At 35.3% G+C, this 22,540-nt stretch overlaps 2 protein-coding genes and 1 non-coding gene across 3 annotated transcripts; all 3 read right to left on the bottom strand.

The window, feature by feature from the left end:
* Positions 1-328: 328 nt before the first annotated feature.
* LOC127108178 (DNA replication licensing factor MCM4) lies at positions 329-5,475 on the bottom strand. The gene is made up of 18 exons (XM_051045603.1): positions 5,311-5,475; positions 4,512-5,174; positions 4,271-4,399; positions 4,101-4,182; positions 3,344-3,476; positions 3,181-3,252; positions 2,958-3,080; positions 2,766-2,879; positions 2,471-2,683; positions 2,293-2,391; positions 1,977-2,137; positions 1,605-1,701; positions 1,352-1,513; positions 1,167-1,247; positions 1,009-1,087; positions 798-934; positions 653-706; positions 329-558 (listed from the first exon to the last, which is right to left on the bottom strand). Exons 1-18 carry the CDS (start codon positions 5,339-5,341, stop codon positions 484-486), a joined length of 2,505 nt encoding a protein of 834 aa, XP_050901560.1. The 5' UTR covers positions 5,342-5,475; the 3' UTR covers positions 329-483.
* An 8,451-nt stretch (positions 5,476-13,926) lies between these two features.
* LOC127108177 (uncharacterized) lies at positions 13,927-14,757 on the bottom strand. Its single transcript, XM_051045602.1, has one exon. It carries the CDS (start codon positions 14,603-14,605, stop codon positions 14,090-14,092), a length of 516 nt encoding a protein of 171 aa, XP_050901559.1. The 5' UTR covers positions 14,606-14,757; the 3' UTR covers positions 13,927-14,089.
* Positions 14,758-20,860: 6,103 nt separating this feature from the next.
* On the bottom strand, positions 20,861-20,967 carry LOC127108580 (small nucleolar RNA R71). Its single transcript, XR_007796107.1, has one exon. It is a non-coding gene; the product is annotated as a small nucleolar RNA R71 (small nucleolar RNA).
* Between the last annotated feature and the right edge of the window lie 1,573 nt (positions 20,968-22,540).

Here is a 22,540-nt window from a genome sequence, read left to right as displayed (position 1 = left end):
AGAAAAATTAGGAGAAGCATAATATTGATGGAGCTTGCATTGCAGAAACATCATCATGTTGTGGATGTATTATTCATGATATGTATTATTTGTGAGGTGGTTTTAAAAAATACCATTTCAATCCTTTTTAATAGTTCTTTGAATAATGGATAGGATTGTGTGTATATGGAAATTCAAACAGCTCCTCATCACATTACTTTTTCACATGCTAAAAATCATAATGATTAAAAGTAAAGAATGAAAAGCTGCAGTAGCAAATTAAGTAATTAATCGTTACTAGTGACAAGGGCCTTTAAGAAAACCAAATGACAGACTTTCAAAAACCAAATGATCCAACGGGGGGATACATTTCTAATTTACTGTGTATAATGTGTACATGTATCATCACCGGAAATGGTTGCAGTTAATACATGAAACTAGCTAGTAGTACTGGTAAGTAATATCACAGTCCAATAAACCCAATGATGACCCTGCCTCGTAGAATCATGTTCTTTTTACACTCTCACCAGCCATGGAAAGAAATCCTTCGCTGGCAAGAGTAGAAACTGCATTCCTTAGCTGTATTCAACATGAATTAGCTCATTAGTTCACTCATCCTTAGGGATGGAGCACACACTGGTAAAAAAAGTATTCTAGAAGAGAAGGGGCTTACATCATTAAGATGAATTTCGTTGCCAGGGCTCTGATTCTTCAATTCTTCCAATATCTGCACAATCATTTTAATTAATATTAGATCATTGTCTTGTCTCAAACTGAACATAATCCATACTGATTGGTTTTATAGACCATGGTAATACCTCCAATAAACGCATAGACCGTCCCCCAATTTGCATCTTCTCCATTATTATGTTGCGAGTGTCTTGAATCAAACTTTCTCGTCTGATCCTTTCACTTGCCGAAACACCAGTGGTAATAAGATCCATGTCAATAGTTCCTGTGAAGAGAAAAGTATATGCTCTTAAATAGTGAGTTGGAAATCAAGAGTTTGGGGCTTGTTCTGATAATTACCAGTTTTTATATCCATTGCAGACTGCTGCATCGCAACTTCTAGAAGCCGAAATGCCTCTAATACATCATGCTTTTCAACCTGTGGACAACAAGCTACTTAATAATTGAACATGCAATTTCATATCAAGATATCAAGAAACTAAACAAGCTTAACTAACCCATTCTGAGAAGCGAATCCTAGCCAATGCTTCACTAAGGCGCAACAAACTTTCAATCTGCCTAGGAGTTGCTGTTATTACCTGTTTAATTAATAGGCAAGATCAACAAATGCAGCAGAGTAACATGCACAAACATATGAAAATCAGCATAATTCCAATATCAAGAAGTGTCTCATTTGTATCACCTTTTTGCTACTGCCAGTAAATTTCCCCCTACCCCTTATTTTTACATAGCCAGTAATCAATTCATCAGCAGCTTCATCTGACAGCTGTGGATGTATATGCTTTCGGGCGTAGCTAACGTAATCAGTTAGTGTAGAAATATCCAACACATCCTGCTCCATGGCCTGCAATTATGGTAACATAATATCCAACTGAGTATACAAAAGCAATCAAGTTTAGATCTTCTGAGTAAATGATTGCAAGATTTAATCAAACCTCATGATCCTTGAAGTGTAGGGAAACAATATGTTTGGCAAGTCGTCTGTCAGTCTGTTCATCAGCCTTGTCAAGTAATAAGTAAATCAAATCAAACCTGCCAAAAAAGAGATCAATTCAGTTCAAAGTAACACTTACAAAGTTGTTCAGTAACTTTTATTTACTGTTTTTTTAATTGTGTTATTACAACCCCCACTCATCACATTAGGTTTCATAAAAAAATCAACAGACTCAATCTTTGCTTGCATGACAATGAATCATATAATATTTAGGCAATGCCAAAATGGATAATAACTAGTTGCCCCCATCAATGAAGAATTGCATAAATATGTAGCCAGAACCATAGCTTAATTATTAGCTCCAGCAACTAACCTTGATAAAAGAGTGGGAGGAAGGTGTATGTTGTCAATGACAGATAAGCGAGGATTATATCGTGACCCACTAGGATTTGCACAGGCCAACACCGAGGTCCTAGCATTGAGGGAAGCAATAATGCCTGCCTTTGCTATTGAAACAGTTTGTTGTTCCATCACCTGGAGTAAAACAGGGACAAGTGTATTAGTCACTTAAAAGTAGAAAGCTAACATGGAATAGTTGGAAACATCAAAACCTATATATTTCAAATTATGCAAAGTATTGGCGAAATAACAGGACATGACTGCAGAAACACATAGGAAAAAAAACCAACCTCATGCAACATGCTCCTTGCATTGTCAGACATTTTGTCAAATTCATCTATGCAGCAAATACCTCGGTCGCTCAATACTAGGGCGCCACTCTCAAGAACCTGAAGATTTAGCAGAAATAATTAGGTTCTACCATATTTCCAATAGTAGACACTAAAAGATCATGGACTTAGTCTATACAGTTTCGCCTGTTTCAGGATCTTTTGCCACATAAGCAGTCAATCCAACAGCTGAGCTCCCCCTTCCACTGGTGTAAATGCCACGTGGAGACAGTTTGTGTATGTACTGGAGTAGCTGTGACTTGCTTGTTCCAGGATCACCAACAAGAAGAACATTTATATCACCACGAAAGCTTGCACCAGTTGCCAACTTCAAAGCATTTCCCCCAAAAAGCTGAAAGAAAATAAAAACTAGCATGCTGAGAATATTTGACAAACAAACAACAAATGAAAGATTAGCTAGAAAGATGTGTTACCTGGCAAAGAAGACCTTTCTTTACATCATCTAGCTCCCAGATGTTTGGAGCCAATGACTTTGTCAGTCTTTCATAAATATCTGGTTGTTTTGAGAGCTCCTTCAGTTGAGCCACCTGAAACTCAGACAAGCATGCAATTAGCAGGGCAATACAACAGGCAGATAATTCATTCAAGAGATATACAAAATGTACCTTTTCTTCGCTAAATATAACTTCTTCTGCATTTCTGCCCTGGCCACTGTCAGCCTCCATAGCATCCTCAACTAGCATCCGGGACTTTGATGTCTTCTTTATGTGGAGACAATCAATATAAGTCTACAAAATGAACAGGACAAAACAAATATCAATTAGACAACATGAAAAATGAAAAGGTGAAGCTCTAAAAAAGCAAATGAAATGAGAGGGCAACCCATACTTTGAACAATGACTTAACAGATCTTTGCGTTGGACCCACCCTGACACTCATAGCCCTGTATATACCAGTTACCTGATGTACAATCAAGAAAACAATTGCTGTTATGAATGCAAAAGTATATAAACATCGCTTTATCACCAAGTATGATACTGTATAGTCTCACCTCAACTCGGTCACCTGGCTTTCCGGTATCCACCAGCTTGTCATGCATCAGCAAGCTAACTGTGTGAGGTGTTCCTCCTTCGGGTATCTCATCGGGTGTCTCCTGGAGCCTCACAATTTGTTTATCAGTAAACCTGATTTCAGCACAAATATGTTATTTGAAGTTACAAGGATTTTGGATCTGAAATTCAACTGGTAAATTTCTACACAGCATAGTCGCGTGATCAAGAAAACTTGTTCAAAATAGGTACTAATAACCATGGCCTTCAGCCAATTAACCATGGGTCACTAAAATCTACCCAATAGAATTCAAAATTGTTTTTGAAATTGTTTGTTATCATGACTAATGAAGCAGACTTTCTCACCCTCTAGATCAAACTGATCCTCGAATAAAACTACTTGATTTTAGGAAGACATTATTGAGTTACTGCACTGGACTTAACAAAAGGCCAATTTTACAATAAACTGGTAGCATTCATATCCAGCTTTTTGTCTATCTTTTACCTTATAGGAAAATTTTCAGTTCTGCTACTGATTGCTCACAAGCAAAAATACGAAGAAACAAGGAACTGACTAATCAACGTACATAGCATATTGGTAAAAGGAAAAAAAAAGGTTTAAAGAAGCTTGCTTCAAAATGCAGACCTTTCAATACAAATATCATGTGAATTGCAACACTACCCAACAATCAAATTTAAGTAGAATTCTAAATCATCAACTCAAAATTCACTTTCTTAAACAAATAAGCTTTGACTTACTTGCATCGGTTGTGAACAAGTGTCATTGAATTTCTGGACTGACACTCTTCCCTCAGGCATACAGTAGGTTCGGCTATTCGGCCTGAAAAACAAAATAGCCAGCAAAATATTACAGATGAAAACATAACAACTAACTTCATGAATAGCCAGAAATAACTTCGTATAATTACCCCTCTCCACAAGAACCGGGTCAGAGCAGTATCCACACACAAGACACCTAAATATAGCTTCCCTGATTTCAGGTATAATTGAGCTGCTCCGAATAATCATTCCCTTCATTGAGATCATCCTCTCAACATCTACAAAAGAAAAAGAGGTGACCACATTAAATCAGTATATGTATATCAATCTAACTGCTAGCAATCAAACACACATAGTGAAAAACTTCAAGTACAGATGATAAGAACTCACCAGAGGGGTTCAAATTTCTCATAGAAGTTGAAGTTTTGAGATTAAAAATCCGAGTCTGCACGTGCTTCTCAAACATGGGTTTCATTCTGGTCACCATGTTCATCAAAACCATGTCAAAAATGGCCAACACCTCAAGAGGGTACCTAACCATCTTGGTATACAAATCAGGATCATGATCAAACACGTCACGAGCATCAACATCAATAGATTCACCTTCTAGTTCAATAACCTGTTTAATCAATTTCTCATACTTCCCTTCAGTATCCAAATCATCAATATCCCCCTGCGAAGTAGACTGTTCTCTGAAGTGCTTCAAAAACCTCTGAATCGCATCGTTCACATCTTCCACACTTATGTTAGTACCCCAGACGTAGGTGGGACCAGCATCGTCCATGTCATAACCGTCTCCACCTTCAGAAGACATAGGAATGTCGTCAGAAGTGGAAGTCGGAGTAGCGGGAACACGACGGCCAGATGGAATACCGCCCCCTCTGCGGTGGCGTGAGGGAGTTGGGGTAGCATCAGAGGAAGCCAAGCGAGATCGGTTCGGCTGCGGAGTTCCGTATGCAGACGGAGTAGTAGATTGACGGCGGCGTCTCCGGCCGGGAGTAGATAATGTGTTGGGGATTGGACTGGAGGGGGGAATGTCCGGCGACGAAGGATCTGAAAAACAAAAATTAGGGTTTTAAGATATTCAAAAATTAGAAATTAGAAATTAGAAATTAGAAATTAGAAATTAGAAATTAGAAATTAGAAATGAGAATAAGGAAGTGGAAGAAGAGTGAAGTAAAATACAAACCGAAATCCATGGGAGAAGAATTGGAAGCCATAGCACTGGTAGTTCGGAGATTAAACGCGCCAAGAGAAAATCGGAAGTAGGGATGTGGAGTGAAGAACAGAACGAGTGTATTGAATAGCTGCAACTGCAAGATATGGCGCGGAAAGAGTACTTGTTTTCCCGCCAGAAGTTTGTGGGCTTTCTGGGCTTCGATATGGGCTTTGAAATTTAAATATGGACGGGAAGGAAATACTTTTTTTTCTTCTATTCTCACCCTTTAAAATAGATCTCGGGCTTGTTAAGATTAGATTAAAAAAGACATATTATAATATGGACTCAAAAATCATTATTCGAGTTAAATTTTGTATGGACTTCATAAAAACTTCATAATATTTATTATAAATATAAGAAAAAAATTATTATTTTAAATATAATATATTTTTAAATATTATATTATTTTTATAAATACTAAAATATATTTTTAGATATAATACATGTCTAAATTATATATAATAATAATAAATAAAAAATATTTAAAATAAAATAATAAAATATAAGGAAATTGTGAAGCGTAGTACAAAATAATTGATTATTAATTTAATTATATTAATATATAATATTTAAAAGAGAAAGATTGAATAGAATAGAGATAAATTTTAGTGAGACAGAAAAAATCAATATGTTGATTTAAAGTGAAACAACATAAATACTAATATAATTTTTTAAAATATATAGTCATATGGATCTAACGGGTTACACGCAACCCATAAAGTCTAATGAGTAGCGGACTTGTTACGGTCGAGCTAAAAAAGTCTTGAAAAATATGGACTCTAATTTTAAGGCTCAAGCCCTATGATTTTTTGAGCTTGGCAGACCGGACCATATGGGTTAATCCATTTTGACGACTCAAATGAATAATATATATATATATATATATATATATATATATATATATATATATATATATATATATATATATATATATATATATATATATATATATATATATATATATATATATATATATAGAGAGAGAGAGAGAGAGAGAGAGAGAGAGAGATAGATATATATATATATATATATATATATATATATATATATATATATATATATATATATATATATATATATATATATATATATATATATATATATATATAGAGAGAGAGAGAGAGAGAGAGAGAGAGAGAGAGAGAGAGAGAGAGAGAGAGAGAGAGAGAGAGAGAGACTTTTGTTGGGGTTTTCACCGACCCAGAATAATTTCTCCAACATTTCTCGTGAGATACTAAATAGAAAATCTTCCAGAGTTTACGTTGGCATTATACTATTGAATTAATTATGCATGAGACTGATATGTTCGACCGATTAGGAGATTTATGTGTTCGACCGATGTGTAGATGAGATCAAGCGCATTATTTGAAACATACGGCCATATTCCACTATGGTGCTTAAGTGCACTTGAGTGTCGTGGTATTTCCGATGTGTGATATGATTGTTGTTTTTTGTCTTTTCATGTTCTTCTCATCTAGACTGTTGCTTGATTGGTTCATTATTTCCTATATAAAGGTTACTTGGCCTTTTAAATGGGTTATCACTCTCATTACTAACTGAAGTATATTTTTTTCTATGAGAAAACATATTTGCCTCTTAAAATCTCTAGTTACGGTGCCCCATTGTCATGTTCGAGCGAAGCGTTCTTTGAGTTATTATCAGCTTTCCACTTCCTTTGTTTACCTTCACTTCTTTGGCCTAGCTTCGTCTCGGATACCATTTCTAAACTTTGTCTCATATTTCACAATTTTCATATATTTATCTTTACTATGTCAAAAAATGATCAACTTTCAAATCTAGAAAGTTGTTTTGTCGATGGTGGTCTTTCGTCATCTATGGGAGTAGAAATTTCAAACGATTTGATTAATACTATTGGGGCATATTCGCCATGCTTCAGGTCTAATGGTTATCTCTGATAACTCTGAGTCCAATGACGCTTCTAATAAATCTATATTTGGGGATGTTTTTTCTGACGAGTCTTTTAGATTTTTCTCTAATGAAAGTGTTGGGAAATCTATGGTGGTGTTCGATTTGACGATTTTGTTTCTACTTCTCATTGGGCCATCGATGACCCATTCCCTTTTGTCACCCATTTACCTTTTATGAAGATTGTCGTCCAGGATGAGGGTTATTCATAATTTTATTAATTCATATAAAAGTTCACTAGGTTGTGACCCTAACGAGGTCGAGATCAAGCGTCAATTTGAACTTATAAATATAACGAGTGTGATCGATTGGCACTTTCCACCAACTGAGGATCAAGCTAATCTTTCATATTGGGAGATGACTAATTAAAATCATAACCATTAGGTGGACCACGGATTATTAAGGATAATATATGTTTTTTATAATGCGGCCAAAGTGGGGAATGCTCTCATGGAAGTAGGTTTTCCCTTCGAGTGTGCGGTCGTCCCAGTAGGGTCCAATAATATGATTTATAGTCAGATTGAGGAGTGTTCAATCCCATTTTACGAGTTTCTATTGACTCGACCAAATTCCATTATACCTTTTAACAAATTCAAAGTAGGAGTGTTGAAACACTTGAAGAATGATCCCTCCCAATTACACCCCAATGTTTGGGCATTCATGAAGGTATGCTAGTTTTGGTGCAAGTTGGAAGGAAATGGCGATATGAACACAAAGGAAAACAAAAATCTCCCTTAAGTAGATCCTTATGAATGATCATGATCAGTGATGGAAACGATTACCTCTTATGGAGATTAAAACTTTTGATGTAGAATCAGGTGAACGATCACAAGCGTTGAACGAAGAGCAAAGCCTCTACTTAGTTTACACGAATAAAGTGCCTTCAATCTCAGTGATATCTGTTGTGAATGAAGACCTTGAGTAAGTGATATATATATATATATATATATATATATATATATATATATATATATATATATATATATATATATATATATATATATATATATATATATATATATATATATATATATATATATATATATATATATATATTCAATCTCAGTGATATCTGTTGTGAATGAAGACCTTGAGTAAGTGTGATATATATATCTAAGGTTCAAATTGAGAGAGAGAGAGAGAGAGAGAGAGAGAGAGAGAGAGAGAGAGAGAGAGAGAGAGATACATCTAAGGTTCAAATTGAATTTCATCAAGTGTGAAATTTTTTTCATAAGGGTTTTATTTATACAACCACTTGTGTGGGTTGAAATCCAAAAATCTCACTTAACTACAATGTATCTTATGGTGTAGTGTATTTCACTTAAACGTATGTTACATTATCGTATTTCATATTCCACTTAAGTGGTATGTACCTTACGGTGCTCTACAAATCACTTAAGTGTGTCGTCCCTTGCGGCGTTCCGTAATCTCTTAAGTACATCATACCTTACGGTGTTCCTTATTTCACTTTTTTTATTCTATCACTCATCAATATGTCCATATGTGTGTGACTTTGTGGATTTTTGTGACGTTGACAATTATATTAAATCAAACATTTAATATAATAAATAGTAAGTGGTATATAGAAACACATGAATGTTACCTAAGTCACGAAAATGTCATGTGATATGACAAAATCTTTACATGATAATGCTTGTGTGTGCAATTACATTTTTGCCATCATGTCTATATTGAACATAAGGCATATACTATGTCACCCTTATCCATATCAATATTAGGCCCTTTGACATTTATCATGTTATGTAAGATGGTCAGATTCCATCTAGGTTACTCATGTCTCTCAACATGATTTGTGGAATACACATAAATTATCTTTATGGTCATCTAGTTACTAAAAACATTTGATCAGCAATAAAGTACTCAATTCCACATATAGGGTCCATAATGGTTCCAGGTCGATGGGTGGTATACACCGCTATCACCTTGAGAATAACTTGTGACACTTTGCTTAACATCCTATATAGTATTCTCATAACGGGTCAATCAAATGTAAATATTACTCCTAATATGCATACATATGTGAATACTTATAATTATTTATCCATGACCCATGAGATATGATCATCCTTTTATCCATATAATAGTCTCAATAATGTAATATTATCTCATTTCATAATAAAGCTCGACTATAGATACTTCAAGAATAATGTCCATGTATTTAATGGGATCACATGAATAAGTCACACTTAATGTTTCATTAAACAGACTAACTATTATAGGGAGTATTATTTAGAAAAACAAATATAGTAAAGAAATCTCTTTTAATTATTAATAAATAATTTGACACAAGTATCAAGTTCTTATAAAACTCTTGGTCTTTAATGCTTACATTAACAAGAATATTGGAGTTGGAAGTCGTCCCTAAACCTTTTATTTCACTTTTTCGCTATGGAGCGCACCTCTCAGGACAAGCTTTGAGACTAAGGGTTGATTTTGTTGTGGCAAGAGGTCGAATATTATTTAGCGATATTCTTAGAACTGTGGGGACTTCAAAGGTTGGTTCTTCTTGGTGCACCCTCAGACTCTAGAAGCTCACCCGTATTCTGCAAGATCTTCGGAGACGAATTTGTGACTTGATTTTTCCTGAGTGGGAATAATGAATTATGGGGACCGAATTCATAAAAGTTAGGTCATGAGGCACTTCAACAGGGAATCCTCAGGACTCTCTGACCCCATAGGAGATATCAACAAAGGAAAACATGGCGGCCTTTTGGGAGAGCCTGGGTTATGAGGATGGGACTTCCCTTAAAATGTGGGCCATTTTAATGCAGAATAAGTGGTCTACTGACACCTAGGATATGGTAGATGTTCTGGAGAGGAGAGAGTCATTATTGTTTTTTATTTGTTTCTTGTATTCTTTAATTGATAAATGTTAATTTTTTTCTTTTGCATATACAATGGCTTCAAGTGGCATGACTGTAGTGAAACGTCTTTTTGACAGACAAAAGGCTAGAGATAAGTTCAAGGTGACCCCTTCTTTTCCATCTGCTATTACTTCTACTCCCACGAGGGTATTGTTATAGAAACTTTTGTGGGGACATAAGGACCTCACTTGCGACTCAATATTCTTCGGGTTCATCTGAAAAGGACCAAACTTTTTTCGTTGGGAGGGATAAAGGACAAAATGAACGGGTTTTGACCTTTCCCAACAATGTCAAAAAAATATCAAGATTCAAATACTTCCCTGAAAGACAATTTGGATAAAATGCCTAAGCTCTCTAATCATTTCCCGACTAGACTTGCTGCTTTTGGTGCTGAAACTCTACATACTCTCTTCAAATTTCTTGATGTTCTATATCTAGGGTACCTATCACTTTGTATGAGGTATGAGCTTGTGTGTCCAAGTAGGACCTTGCTTACTTTCATAATCTTCTTGATATCGAGACAATGGAGCTGACTTTGGAGGTCATTTTCCATATGTTTCGCAACGCTTCTTTGATGTCCGCGACGAATGTGGGTCGAAGGGAGGTCCATGCTCCTGATAATCCCTTTAAGGAGAGATATACCTAGAAGGGTAAGTATTATGTAGTCGTCCATTATTGATCGCACCTCCAAGAAAAGTTGTTCGACCTCTAGAAAAAGATGGTTAAGTTATTTGTTCTTTAGAAAGGAGGGGTGGACATAGTCAGCTTTTCCTCTACTTTTGGTTCCAGGTTGTTTGAGTTATGGGCATTTGTAAAATCCAAATATAAGTACCTTGAATAAATGAAGGCTTCCTTGGTGACGTTGACCTATTAACCAACCATCCAAAAAGCGGACGTTGATCTATTAATTATGGTCTTAAGACCATTTTAAGAGCTTTCAAATACATGTTTAATCAACTGGAGATGTTAGGTCTGGGCACCCAAGTTCTCTAGTCAGAGTTAGATATAGAGAAAGTGGTATGGGATGACACCATTATAGGAGATAGAGATGCCATAAAAGGCTTTGATGTATAATTTGTTTTGTCTTTGATTTCCCTTACGCGCCTTTGTTGCCCTTCTTGGATTTTTTGTAATGACTTCTATTTATTATGTTAATTAAACTTATTTTTCTACTTTCAGGTTACTTTAACGATTTAACCTTTTTTAGTTGTCTTCCTTTTCATTGATCGGTCCGCTCTCGGATTTGAGGTCTTTCGTGTTAATTTTCCTCTGTGTTTACTCATTTTTGGGAACAATGGTAGCTTGTTATGCCTTGGTTCGACTGTCCCATTTGTTGGGATTCGACACGACATTTCGCGTTTTGTCACTAGCCATTTTATTTATAGGGAATTTGCATCATCCTTACTTGTTCTATTTGTTGGGAACTAACATAAGTCTTACATGTCCCATTCGTTGAGAATTGGCGTGATTCTTCAGCGTCATTGGGGATCCTTCCCAACCAAGATTTAAGTCTAATTCCCTTCCTTTGAGTTTGTGCTTAGTTCGAGGTTGACGTCTCCAGACCCACCCACTTACACCGTGGGAGGGGCTAACTGCTAAGGGGGTGCACCAATTGTGGCTTAATGCATTTTGTTTCTTTGACACTACTTTTGAAAAGGGGTGCCTTACACCATTTTGATAGAAATTGTGATGTTACTCATATCAAATTTTTTGTGTGAGAAAATAATTACATGATTCAAACATCTATTTCTCATATACTTAGCCTGAATACTTTTTGGACCCCCCCTATTTGGGGTGGACTCTCGACCTATCATTTCCCGGGACGAGGTTGAGGTTGATAGCCTTTCAAGTTGTTTTATGTTTATTGGGACTCCTTCATACGTCATCGTACTCATTGTTAAAGTCATGTAATGGTTAATTATTTATACATCTGAGTGATCGACCACACTTAGGTTGGTGACAATGTTCCTTCAAGCGTCAATGTTTCGATCGACCATAAATCCATGTCACTGCAATAAGAGGTATTGTTTGTTATGGGTGTAAGAACTCTCGCGGTTTTGTCCTTTGCAAAAGACATCTCATTTTGGGGGAGCTATCGGTGGTAATGTTCATCTCTCTATATTTACCTTATAGTTTTCTCGTTTGTGGGTTCATGATAATGTCGCGTATAGTCTGGCTAATGGCGTTGACAATAACATTTTGACAGGTACAACGATAAAAAATAAGCTCGTATTTCTTCTATTTGTTGTCTCGCAATCGGCTTTTGCATATATGTACATATTTTTCTGATGTGGACTATGTGTTTATGTTTAGGACCATTGGCCATCTTTGGGCACGCTGAATTATCAGTATTTTTATTGTCGCTATGGTCGAGGTTTTGAAGATGTTGTATCAATGATCTCATCGATCTTTTCATGGTATTAGGGTCCTCGACTCCGTTTCACGTTCTGTTTATGCAGACTAACAAAAAGTTAGTCACGAAAAAATTCTTCTTGCGCAAATATTTTCTCTCTTGCTTCATCGATGCCATAAATAAAATAAGGTGTATGTCAAAAGATATGATGGATCTATAAACAGAGGTCATTCACACTTATCTTATCACTTCGTTACGACGAGTTTTCTTATCAGTAAATATCTAATTGTGAAAATTCATGATAATGTAAAGTCGATTCTCACATTTAACGTCATTGTTCCAAATCAAAACCAAAATTATGCTTGAATTGCGATGTTGGACTCCTGATATGATGTTGCGAATCTTCGGTGCAGTGGAACACATAATGGACCTACAAAATTAACACTTCAACGTTCAATAAGTAAATGAGTTCAAAAGGAAATAGAGTGAAGCGTGAAAATATGTGGACATCTAACTTTTTGTATCTGTTCATGTATATTTTTTTATAATTTAATTCAGTTAATAATTGGGTGGAGACGTGAATATCAAAATTTAAATAATAACTAATATTTTTGTATATGTTTATGTATATTTTTTTTATAATTTAATTCAGTTAATAATTGGGTGGAGACATCGTATTAAAGAGGCCGGAGACATCGTATTAAAGAGGCCGATTATATTAAATCAATTCGATTAATAGTTGTGTAGAGACATTAGATAAAAAAGGGAGTGAGTTTATTTTGAATATATTCCATTAATTCAATTCAATTAATAGTTATTTATAAATATCAGATTAAAAAGCCGTGTTCAAGTTAAGTCAATTCAATTAATAGTTATGTAAATATATCATATGAAAGAGAGTGAATTTTAACCTATAACATCCAATTATTCAATTGTTGAATTTTAAAATTTCATTCACTACACTACTTGAAGAAAAAAAAAATACTTATGAATGTTAAAATTAAAATAATAAATCTATTAGGGTCAGTATGAGAACAACTACATTTAAGTAAATTGTGAGAAGTTTTATTTGGTTAAAATCAAATTTGGAAACATTAACCATTTTGTTGCTCAAGCCTTGTATTATAATAGTAGTAGAGAATCAAATAGCATATACTCAATAATTTATGACGAACTCTAAAAGCTTAAAGAGCAACACATCTATTAAGAACTGAATGATCGTATAAAATTAAATCATATAAGTCCACTACTTTGTAGATAAGATTCACAAACAAAGTCAACAAATTTCAATTCTCTTATCCAGGAAATCCAGAAATCCAGATTATTTGTGTTAGTTAACACTTCCCACAATCAAATCTGAACCATTTGGTTTCCACACCAACAACATGACATAAAATTGGCAAAGTCACATAAAAACCACGGTTCTCTCAAAAGAAAAGAGATTTTCATTAACATATACATCATTCAATTTTTCATTATCATACAAGAAAGTGATTAACACATATTAAATGCACATTTGATTAAAATTCATCAAAAACTAACAGTTAAACTAACCACCAACCCAAATTAATGTCCTAATTAGAAATTAGAAACAGTGTTTAAGCCCCATGCCATGTTTGCCACGAACACAACCAGGACTCACATAAAGATAAGGAGACCTCTTCGAATTGTTCATCTTTGATGAAACCCTTTTCCCCAATTTCCTCATTCTCTGTCTTCCCAATTTATTCCCTATATCCCATGGAACAAGCTCATCATCCAAATCATCTTCATCATCATCATCATCATCATCGTCTTCTTCTTCATCATCATCATCATCAATATCATGGTTAACCTTAACCTGTTCCTCACTGAACCCATCATCGAGATGAAGAAGACGGTGGTTCACTCCTTCAATTGGGTCACCGATTGGAGAAGAAACAGCCCAAGAAATGAAAGATTCTTCGTCAACACCATCGACCATTTCTTCTTCTTCTTCGGCGTCAACGACATCGACAAGTTCCCATTGAAGAAGAGAATCGTCGTTTACCTTCAAGAATTGAACTTGTTCGAGGATGAGAAACTGCATCGATGAAGAGGTTGTTGAGGATTGGTTTTCCATTTTCACGCTAAAAAAACTTCTTTTCCTGTTTTCTTTCTTCTTTTTTTCTTCTTGTGCTGGTAACGTTGGTGTGTGGTGTCTACGGTTTGGTTTGTGATTGTGTTGTGTTGTTGTGTGTCTATAAAAATATTAAATAAATGTTTATAAATAAATAAATTATTAATGCTAAAATAATAGGTTTCTTGCGATGCACGATACGTGTCCTTAAGGAACAACGTGACGACATTTTTCGCTACGTGTTTAAGCCAATAACTAAGAGACACGTGTCATTCATTTTTTGTTTTTGGTTCGGTTGGGTTGTTGCAGTTCTTGCTGCTTACGCTACAGTTTTTCTTCCAAGAAAAAGTAAACTTAATATCAAGAGTTTGAAAATTATTTTCTTTAAATATTCTATTCCATCTCAATTTTTTGGATTAAAAGAAGAAAATGAGTGGCTCACATTTTAGTAGTTTGAATGTGAGGATATTTTACTAAAACCAAGACCTTTGAGGAGGTACTATGGTTTTTCAACATTAATCGATAAAATTTAAGATTTTTACGGAGACGTTATGATTTTCCTCGATATTAATCGATAAAACTCAAGACTTTCACGAGGATGTTATGGTTCTCCTCGACATTAAGCGACAAAATCTAAGACCTCCACAGAGTCACTATAGTTCTCCTCGACATTAAGCGACAAGACACAATACCTCCACGAGGGTGTTATGGTTCTTTTCGACATTAAGTGACAAAATCCAAGACCTCCACGGGGGCGCTATGGCTCTCCTCGACATTTAAGTGACAAAGCCCAAAACCTCCACAAAGGATACTATTATTCTCCTCGACATTAAGTGACAAAATCCAAGACCTCCATGGGGGCGCTATAGTTCTCCTTGACAATAAGCGACAAAACCCAAGACCTCCACGGGAGCGCTATGGTTCTCCTAAACACTTAACCAACAAAATCCAAGACCCCCACGAGGGCGTTATGGTTGTCCTCAACCATTAAGCGACTAAACCCGAGACCTCTACTAGGGACGTTACAGGGTCTGAACAGGTTCTCTGTGTTCATTTTACATATAGAGACTACCAATAATATCATACGGAACGTCGATGAACCAACCAGTTAAACTCAATTCACCTAAAGAATTGAAAAATCTTAAGAAACTTAAAAATTAAGTTACATAAAATTAGACACCCCAAAATGACTTTTCAGATAAATTTAAAAATTAAACCACATAGTCATTACAAAAAGAGCACATAGGCTCAAACAAAAGTGTACACCCCGAAAATCGAGATCATAGCATCTGGGACATCCCAGATCAAATGTATCCTAAATGATGAAGCACGAAAGAACCTTAAACACTTCGCCCATCCGAACTTCACGCTTGAGAGACTATGTACATCCCGGAAACTGGTATCATAACATCTGAGACATTCCAAATCAAATGTATCCCAAATGATGAACCACGAAGGAAGCTTAAGTGGTTTTCCCCTCTTGGCCTCACGGATAATGCGGTAATATTCCAAAAAGATTCAAGACTTAAGTGTCTCACCCTTCAGCGTATCACACAGATAATTGTTGAACATATGGAAATCTGGACTAGGTTCTTCATGAACATCTATCCAAATAACCTAGATTATCGACTCTAAAAGTTGGTTGAGTATTCTCAACAACGCCTTGTACATCCCAAAAACTGGGATCATAGCATCAGAGACATCCCAAATCAAATGTATCAGGAATGTTGTAGTCTGAATTTAGACAGCAATGACCTTAAACGGTTCTCCCATTCGGTCATCACGTTTGGCCGAATATGTACATCCTGGATAATTTATTGGGCCAAATATATACCCATTTTCAAAATAGTCGGCCCCAACCTAATAGACAAAGTAGTTAAGTTAAATAAAACGTATTAAATAGTCACGAATGACCAATCATAAGGGAGCGCGAAATTTCAATATACTTAATCTCCTAAAAAAGACAAGGGAAATGACACATTGATTACAATAAATTAGTCATTTAAGATACAAAGGTGAGAAGATCCTATATAAACGAATCACCATAATACAAAAGGGAGAGCAAATGAAAAATATCTGATAGACGATCCTCATTGGCCCTTGCCAATGGGACTAAAAATAAGCCTTGTCTGGTCTCACACCGACGGGATAAAATGTTTTTCTTTGCATGAACAGTTATTTTCTTCCTTTTTATAAATATTTATTTAAGTATGTATTATTTGTTAGATCAATAGCAAACGGTAATAATCTTGAGTTCACTTAATTTTATTTAAAAGTTTATTTAATTTTATTTATTATTCTATAAAACCGGCAACTCACTTTAATAAATAAAAAAATGGTTAAGATATAATTTGATCGTCCATAAAAATAAAAGAAATGTTTTCTTAAATCAACGTGTATAGACATCAAATACAAATATGAGTTTGAACCCTAAGATATTAATTCACCTTTAAATAATAGTCATTAAATAGTCGTGGTGTCATATTTTGCATTGACATCACGCTAGGCACTACCTTGCATGTGAAAAATACTATTTAAGAATAGATAGGAGTTTCATATGTTATTTAATAAACACTTCTATTTTAAAAAAGTTCTACAAAAATTATTTTGTTTTAAAGTTTATAAGTGCTTTTACATGTAAAATACAATTAAATATGTCTTAAAATCTGATGGGATGAAGGGAACATAATATATATTTCGAGATTACAAAAATAAAAAAGTTGTAAAAGTAGTCAAAATGTGGTCGGTGGCGGAGATCCGATCAGCGGAGCTCGGGTTTTCGGTCATCTTGTTATTTTTTGTGTTTTTGACTTATCTTTATTGATCCATGAGTTAGTTCATTAATAGGTTGAGTTTTTGACTTGTTATGGATTCCTTGGGGTCTCAACAATTATAAATATGTATCTTTTGCATTTTTGCTATCATAACCTTTAGAACTTTAGAACTAAAGACATATAGTAGGATAAACAAGTTGTTGTGTTTATTGTCTTTACTTTATTTTTATTTTTTCTTTTTCTAAGTTAAATTAATGTCTTATTGCTTATATAGTTGTTTTTTTTAATCAAATTTCTTGGAGTTCTTTGAATTGAATCTCAGTGGTAATCTTATAAGCATGGGAAAATTCCTAAAAGTGTGTTCTTGAAATTTGGAAAATCCTTGGAGATATCTAAGGAAGATTGAGAAACACTTATAAACACTTTGTATTGTATGATTTATATATAAAGAATTGGAGAGATTGAGAAATACTTGCATAGAAAATAGAATTTATTATTGAGAGCTCGAGTGACTATTTTCTTGTAACTCATTTGTAATCTTTTGTAACAACTCTTTGAAGTATAGTAAATTGGAGACTTGTGTTGTCATTTATAATAAACCATTTAATCTAACTGGGTAAATAGGTTATTTTGTTTATTGTATTTACTTTATATTCTTATATCAAGTTAAAATGGTGTTTTATTATGTATATATTTATTTTTGTCGAAGACCGTGTATTTTAGTTGTCATTGTTCTTTCTCACTATACATCATTTTTTTTTGTGTGATTGAACTCTAAATAATTCTTCGGAAGTGGTTTTAATTATTTTATGAATTTCAGAACAAGGGGTTCATATCGTGGAGTAAATGGATTTTGTTTACAAAGGAGCATCATGGGTTCTAAATGGAAGATCGAGTGGTTTTCTAGAGACAATTATTTTGAATTTTGGAAAATGAAGTGTATTAAAGTATTAAAGGGAGATGCACCAATATCTTAGAAATGGATAAGACATAGATGGTGGATAAATTCAGAACTGTCATTATCTTGTGCTTTAAAAATAAAGTTTTAAGGGAAGTCACCAGAGAAAAAGACAGTGACTTCGATGTGGGTAAATCTTCAATCAGTGTATAAGACCTAGTCTTTGACTCACAGGTTATGTCTGAAACTGATAACACTAAAATTTACCGTATTTTCGACTCTAATTTCACATGCATTCTAGTTGTTTTATTATCATTTTGTTGTGTTATTGCTATGTTTTTCTTTGTTTTCAGGTTTTTACTTTAATCGGAGCCCCGATCGACAAAAGGAGCGAAAAAGAGCCAAAAACTCTAAAATTCAGCATTTTGTACTTATGGCTGGCGCCATAGGCCATGCCATGACGTGTCCAAGCTCAACTTCCCTCAACTTCCACGTTCCCCACTACTTCCACTAAGGCGCCTCATTTTGTGCTTGTGGCGGGCGCCATGGCCTTGTGGCGGGCGCCATGGCCTTGTGGCGGGCGCCACAAGAGAAAAGTTTTTCCCTCCCATTTTCAAGTTAAAGGGCATCCTTGTCATTTCCATCTTTTTACTTGCTTATAAATAGAAACTCGGAATCACTTTTACAATCATCCAAACTTAGAGCAGAGGCAAACTCAGAGCAACTTTGTTTCACTTAGGCATATATTCAGTATTATAAAGTGGTAATCGCTTCGCATTGGAGTGTTACCACAATTGTGTAATCGAGTCTGTGATAGAGTCTGTAATCGAGTTTGGAGCACTTTGGAAGGAAGTTAATCCTGCCGCCATTTTCATTTCCGCTTTGCAATTTATTCAACCCTCCGATTGGAGCAGGTTTTTATTACTTGTCTTTATCTTATTTATTTTCCCGCACTCGCTTTAAATTATTTATTTCCCGCACTCGCTTGACTTTATTTATTTCCCGCACTCACTTTAAATTATTTATTTCCCGCACTCGCTTTACTTTATTTATTTCCTCGCACTCGCTTTACTTTATTTATTTTCCCGCACTCGCTTTACTTTATTTATTTCTCGCACTCGCTTTAAATTATTTATTTCCTCGCACTCACTTTAAATTATTTACTTTCCGCACTCGCACTACTTTTATTTTCTTTCCGCACTCGCACTACTTTTATTTATTTTAATGCATTTTTACTTTACCATGTCTAACTAAATTTATAAGGTTAGAATGTAAGGATCATAATTGAACCGATAATCCGTACAATTGTTCATAGAAGTACTTAAGGGCTATTTTAACTTTCAACTTAAGTTTTCCCGCACTTCAATTCCGTTGGGTAAAACCGAAAGCCGTCCAACGTCTTTTTAAACTTAATTGTTTTTAACTATTTCAAAAACAGCGAAAGCGCTTTGTTTAGTTCATTAGGAGATTTTAACATTAAGAAGAAAAGAGATTTTAAAACTATTTTCGGACACGTTTATAAGTTTAGAGTCTGGTTCGTGAGAAACTCTTTTGGTTAAGAAATCCAGGTTATAATACTTTTCAACTTAGTCAAGATACTATATTTCTTAAAAATAGGTTTACTACTCTAACGCAATACGCGCCTTTTTATAAGTGACAATAAGATGGTTTGATTAGGGAGTACAACTCGGTTCTGAATACGCGAAAGCGACAGTTCCTGTTAAATTAGTTCTTTTCAAAGTAGAAAACATTGCCCATAAGTAGCTCTATTAGCAAGTACTTGGATTATCAATTGATTATGTGAATTACATTCGAACCTGTCTTTATTAATTAATCTTTATTCAACACTTTACTTTTCATTGTACACTCCAAAAACACTTATTTTGATTGCCTTTGATAAACACCATAACAATAGATAACGATAGATTGACACTTGGTCTTTGTGGATTCAACAATCTTTTATATTACTCTGACGCGTTCGTATACTTGCGAAAAACACCGCATCAAGTTTTTGGCGCCGTTGCCAGGGACCAATTTCGTCAAATTTCATTTCTCTGTTGTTATATCGTTTAGACTTAGGCTATTTCCCGCCGGTCAATGCGAATAACTCGCAACACCGGAAGTTTAAGCTTAGTATATCCTCTGGCGGAACCTGAACGTTACGCTCGCGCACGTTTATTCTTTCATAGAATTAAGAGAGCTATGGCCGAAGATCAAAATCAAAGACCTCTTAAGGATTTTGCTCAACCATCTAATGAAGAACCTAGTTCTAGTATAGTAAACCTAACCATCCCAGCTAATAATTTTGAACTTAAACCATCCCTGTTGCAACTAGTGCAACAGAGACAATTCGCAGGTCTCGCTACCGAGAACCCTAACCAACATTTAAAAATATTTCTTCAATTAGCAGACACTTTTAAAACCAATGGAGCTTCTCCTGAGGCAATACGTTTAAGATTATTCCCTTTTTCCCTCAAAGATAAAGCTCTATCATGGTTAGATTCCCTTCCACCCAATTCCACTACGACTTGGGATAACCTTAGAAGAGTTTTTCTTGCTAGATACTTTCCCCCGAGTAAGACCGTCGTTCTTCGAAACCATATAACTATATTTACCCAAAACCAAGGAGAATCGTTGTTCGAAGCTTGGGAGAGATATAAAGAGTTGTTACAAGCATGCCCACATCATGGTTTAGAAAATTGGTTAATCATTCAAACCTTTTATAATGGACTTCATTACAACACCAAGATGACCATCGACGCTGCCGCAGGCAGTGCTCTGATGAACAAACCTTATCCTGAAGCTAGTGCCCTCATTGAAGATATGGCTCAAAACCATCAATCATGGGGAGTCGAACGAGCGACAATTGAGAAGAAGGAAGCCCAAGGAGGAGTGCATGAACTAAGCTCTATAGACATGATGCAAGCTAAAATGGATGCATTAGCCCTCAAAGTCGAGCATATGTGCATAAACTCGAATATTGTAGCCACAGTTTCGTCGGATTGTGAGATATGTGGAACCAAATGACACCAATCCGCAGAATGCAGTCTATTAAACGAAACCCACTCTGAGCAAGTGAACTACACCCAAGGGAACCCATACTCGAATACCTATAACCCTGGATGGAGGAATCATCTGAACTTCTCCTATAAAAATAATAACCCAATCCAAAATAATGCACCTCCGAGACCTAGTTATCAAGCCCCTAGATCAAATCAACCTATGCAACCTGTACCACCAAAGCCGAGCCTTGAGAAAATTATGGAAAATTTTATCACCGCTCAAACCCAACAAAACAAGGAGTTCATGAACAAAAACATTCATTTTAACGAATTTATTACTCAGTTAGGAACCAAGGTTGACCAAATAGTTACTCATACCAAGATGCTTGAAACCCAGATCTCTCAGGTAGCTTTAAACCAAGCCCCTCAGACTACACCTAGAGGACAATTCCCTGGACAACCTCAACAAAATCCGAGAGGACAAGCCAATGCCATTACCCTACGAAGTGGGAACGCTTATGATGAGCCACCAAACCCTAGATTGAGTGAACCCGGAACTTCTAAGGAATGTACCCAACCCACGGACGAAGTAAAGGAACCAGAGGAATCTGAAAACCAGGAAGGTCGAGAAAAAGGAGAAGAACCTAAAGATAAAACTTACGTACCACCCCCGCCATATAAACCACCTATACCATATCCGCAAAGACTCAAACAAACCCAGATCAATAAACTGTATCAAAAATTTATTAAAGTTATAGAAAAACTTCATGTAGAAATCCATTTCACAGAAGTCATCACCCAAATACCTTCTTATGCAAAGTTTCTCAAAGACATCCTTACCAATAAACGTAGACTTGACGATCCGAAGCCTTTGGAATGTAATGCTATTTTCGAGGACAAATTAGCAAAGAAAGATAAAGATCCTGGAAATTTTTCCATTCCTTGCCTTTTGGGTAATCATGTCATTGAAAAAGCTTTTCTAGACTTAGGAGCTAGTGTGAGCCTAATGCCTTTAGCAGTTTGTGAGAGGTTAAACTTAGGAGAATTACAACCCACTAAGATGTCACTTCAGTTAGCCGATAGATCTGTTAAATATCTGATAGGCATTTTAGAAGATCTTCCTGTTAGGATAGGTCAATTATTTATCCCTACTGATTTTATTGTCATGGACATCAAAGAGGATAATGATATACCAATCCTTCTAGGTAGACCATTCTTATCAACTGCAGGGGCCATAATAGATGTCAAGAAAGGAAAGTTGACA

The sequence above is a fragment of the Lathyrus oleraceus genome, chromosome 7 (genome assembly GCF_024323335.1).
Source record: "Lathyrus oleraceus cultivar Zhongwan6 chromosome 7, CAAS_Psat_ZW6_1.0, whole genome shotgun sequence".
NCBI lineage: Eukaryota > Viridiplantae > Streptophyta > Magnoliopsida > Fabales > Fabaceae > Lathyrus > Lathyrus oleraceus.
The sequence above is the reverse complement of the archived record's forward strand: the minus strand, read 5'-3'. Positions and strand labels throughout refer to the sequence as shown.